Here is a 3578-nt window from a genome sequence, read left to right as displayed (position 1 = left end):
GGCAGTCAAAGATTAAGGCCATGCATTAGTTGAGGCACGGTCTAAAAAGATCGTTGCTAGGCGATGCGCGGATTGCGGGTGGCGGGTGAAAATGACGCCTGTCAAACGAAATATTATTTGTCATATAAATCCAACATACGTCCATTTTATGTTCTGTTTATTGTTCTATTAGTAACAATAATAATATATTCATTGACATGTTTTCTTTTTAAAGTAAATGGGTAACGTTTTTAGTCATCTTTACACGATTTTAGAATTAATTGACCCGTCGCCATCACGCAGCAAAGTGACGTGTTCCTGGGTCAACATTCTCTCACTGAATGGCAGCGAGTCCAAAATTTCGTCGCGCGTACAATTGAAAATTATTTGGCGTTTCACTGATGCGTCACCTTAAACAATTGTAAATATATCTAATCAAAAGGTCATTTGATTAGAGCATTGACTTGGACTTGGATAAATCAATATTAAATTTATCTTTAACTAATTAGGAATTCAGCAGAAATACCAAGATTGAAATTAATAAAACGTACCTAGTTAAAGTTACTCCCATATTTCATCGCGATGAAAATAATATTGTTAAGACTATGTTTATATTTTTATTTAAAAAGAAAGTCTAGATAAAATTTTAAAATAGTCACGGATCTGGCATCCCTAATTCGCGATTTTCTTTTTATGTTTTGTTGCGACTGGAAAGAAATAAAAATGTGAAAGAATTTACAATAGGGCAAACCTCGTCCGCTATCATGACCAAAAGCATCGTGCATTAGCAAATTTTATATAAGGTACACGATTTTTTAATTAATATTAAATAAGGTATTAGGTATTATAATACAACGAGAGAGAGATATAAATAAATTTTAATTCCGTAATCAATAAATTCTGTATCTTAGGCTACGCGAAAATGTACTCAAGAAAAAACCGTAGGTGTACATTACAGCTCAAAAAAGTATCTATATATTTTGATAGTACCTATCTACAAGTACAACTAATGCTGGTTTAAGCCACGTGCGCAGGAGGCATAATAATATGTTTCAAACACCTAACAGATGAGAGATTCAATAAAATAAGAGGTAATGATCAAAAATGTTCAAAAAAATATAGGGCAACTAATTTTATTGTTGTCTATATAAATAATAAGGATTTTAAGTTATACACATTTATATTTTTAAAATAAATATAAAAAATATTAAAACGATGAATTAGCCAAAATGAAAAATTATTGAAAACTTAAACTAAATTTGAATAATAAATTTGACCATAAAACATAATGTAATAATAAGATGTGACCCTGAAACGAATTCACATTTTTTTACAATAATTGTAAGTTTATCTATGAATTAAAAAAAAATATGTTTAACGTTTTCAGATACATATTTATTAATGAATACAGTTGAAATTGTAAATTATCAAAAATTCTCAAATTGCAAGCTTCGCATTTTTCCGCTAGGTTCTCTGCTGGAATGCCGCTCCCCCTTAACGGTGACAATAATTAAATGTACCCCGTTTACACGTGAATAAATTTACTGCTGATAGTACGTATTATCGCAACCATGGCCCTGTCCTGTCCTGTTCCACAGAACATAGTTGTCGACGATCTTCTCTCTATGCCGTTTCCTGAAGGTGTACACGCACAGGCCTTTGCTGATGATGTATTGCTGATTGTGGAATCCAAAGAACTTGGTTCTCTAGAAACCAAGACTAACAGTGTGTTGGAGAGCGTCGAGGCTTGGGGAAGGAAGATCAAACTGTCTTTCTCCGCGGAGAAAACGAATGCCTTATTCTTTACTAGGAGGCGCGTCTCTCCGCCTTCGCAGGTGATAAATGGGCAACCTCTATCTTTTTTTTGGATCTTTTGGATTTTCTGGATTTTAAACTTGTAGGGGTAGTAATCGATGACAAACTAAATTATTGGTCGAAGCACGCGGACAGCATCTGCAAAAGAACAGCGGTGACTTCGCTCAAACTAGCAAGAATGGCCAAACCCGCATGGGGTGTATCTTCTGAAGCTCTTCGAATTCTCTACACTTGTGCTATTGAGCCTATGATCACGTATGCGGCCAGCATATAGTATGAAGCTGCCAAACGGAAAAACATAGCAAAAAAACTCAATACGGTTCAGTGATACGAATATACAGAGCTTACCGCACGGCTTCGCTAAATTCAACGCAAGCTCTAGCAGGACTTATGCCTCTAGATTTACGTTTAAAACAAATCGCTCTCACTTACAGAGCTAAGAAGGGCGAGGAAGGCTTCGCAGGTTTTCTGCCAGATGACAGGGTTTACGAAAAACCGGTGGACTATACAAGGCTGCCACACCCGGCAAGACTATTTTCTGAAGTGGTTTCTTATCCCGCAACGTTGGAATGCAACGAATGCAATAACATGCCGATTTTCACGGATGGGAGCAAAATTGATGGCGGCACTGGTGCATGGTTTGTGGTATACATTAATGGCGGTGAGATAGCGGCTCCCCAACCGCCTTGCCAGCTATTGTACGGTAATGCAGGCCGAACCCTATGCCACCCATATGCTCTGGAGTGGGCAGGCTCAGATCCAATCCAACGAAAGCTCACCGAAAACCATAGTATTTGTATTTATTTATTCAGACTCCAAAACCTCAATCCAAGCAATTGGAGATCCCTTGTCTATTAATCCGATTGTCTTTTCTATTCACAGCGAGTCCGCAATACTGAGACGGCGCCACCCCGAGGTGCACTTTAAGTGGATAAGGGGACACACCGGGATAGAAGGAAATGAAAGAGCCGACAAATTGGCTCGGCATGGTGCCTCTGAACCCAAGACCGCGTTAGCTTATGACAAATTTCCTCTGAGCTACGCGAAAATTACAATTTCAGATATGATGAAAAACGAATGGAACTCACGATACCTAAACTCTTCGACAGGGGAGTTGACCCGCAAGTTTTTACCTTCAATTTCAGCAGCATTAGAGGTCAGGGTGCATAAGGGGCTGTGTTTTGAGATGACTCAGATTCTTAAAGGTTACGGAGTCATGAGAGCATACCTGCACCGGTTTAAAATAACATCTGATGGAAAGTGTCCATGCGACGACAGAAGCGACCAGGACGTCCTACATTTATTTTACTCTTAGATTGTCAAATCTTTAGCAAGGAGCGGCACAACCTGAACTTTTTATTACAGATGGCAGATGCGTTACATTCGAGACCTTCCGGGGACCATGGCAAACGAGGCCGGAAGAGATGCACTTTTTAATTTCTGTATTGATGTAATAAAAAAAAATAAAAATAATAAATGGCGACATGTAATGATGATTCATGCCTTTCAGATCCAGTGACTGCAGTCATATAAGATAGGATAAGTATATGCTCAGAATATCAGTCCTATGCGACATTCCTTTTACCACGGGAAAAACTCGGCTACAAATCGCAGTCCTCAGTTCCCAATGAATACGACAAAATATTCATCAGAATCACCACCGCCTTGCGCTACAAAATATTTTCCAGGGTTTTTGCAAGGCGGTTTCATAGGCCCTGGCTGAATTCAAATTAGCAATACCCGATGCGGGTAGAAGAATAGTTTTCAATAAGGCATTAATATTC

At 38.4% G+C, this 3578-nt stretch overlaps 1 protein-coding gene across 1 annotated transcript; it reads left to right on the top strand.

Annotated features, from left to right (window-relative positions):
- Positions 1–1550: 1550 nt before the first annotated feature.
- LOC147065166 (uncharacterized) lies at positions 1551–2068 on the top strand. Its single transcript, XM_085956939.1, has 2 exons — positions 1551–1814; positions 1919–2068. The coding sequence occupies exons 1-2, from the start codon at positions 1551–1553 to the stop codon at positions 2066–2068; spliced, it is 414 nt and encodes a 137-aa protein (XP_085813065.1).
- The last annotated feature ends 1510 nt before the right edge of the window (positions 2069–3578 follow it).

This window comes from Rhyacophila brunnea, unplaced genomic scaffold (assembly GCF_057557595.1).
Source record: "Rhyacophila brunnea isolate RB1 unplaced genomic scaffold, BYU_Rbru_1.0 scaffold_6, whole genome shotgun sequence".
Lineage (NCBI taxonomy): Eukaryota > Metazoa > Arthropoda > Insecta > Trichoptera > Rhyacophilidae > Rhyacophila > Rhyacophila brunnea.
Note: the sequence above shows the minus strand (reverse complement) of the source record. Positions and strands in the feature narration are given on the sequence as shown.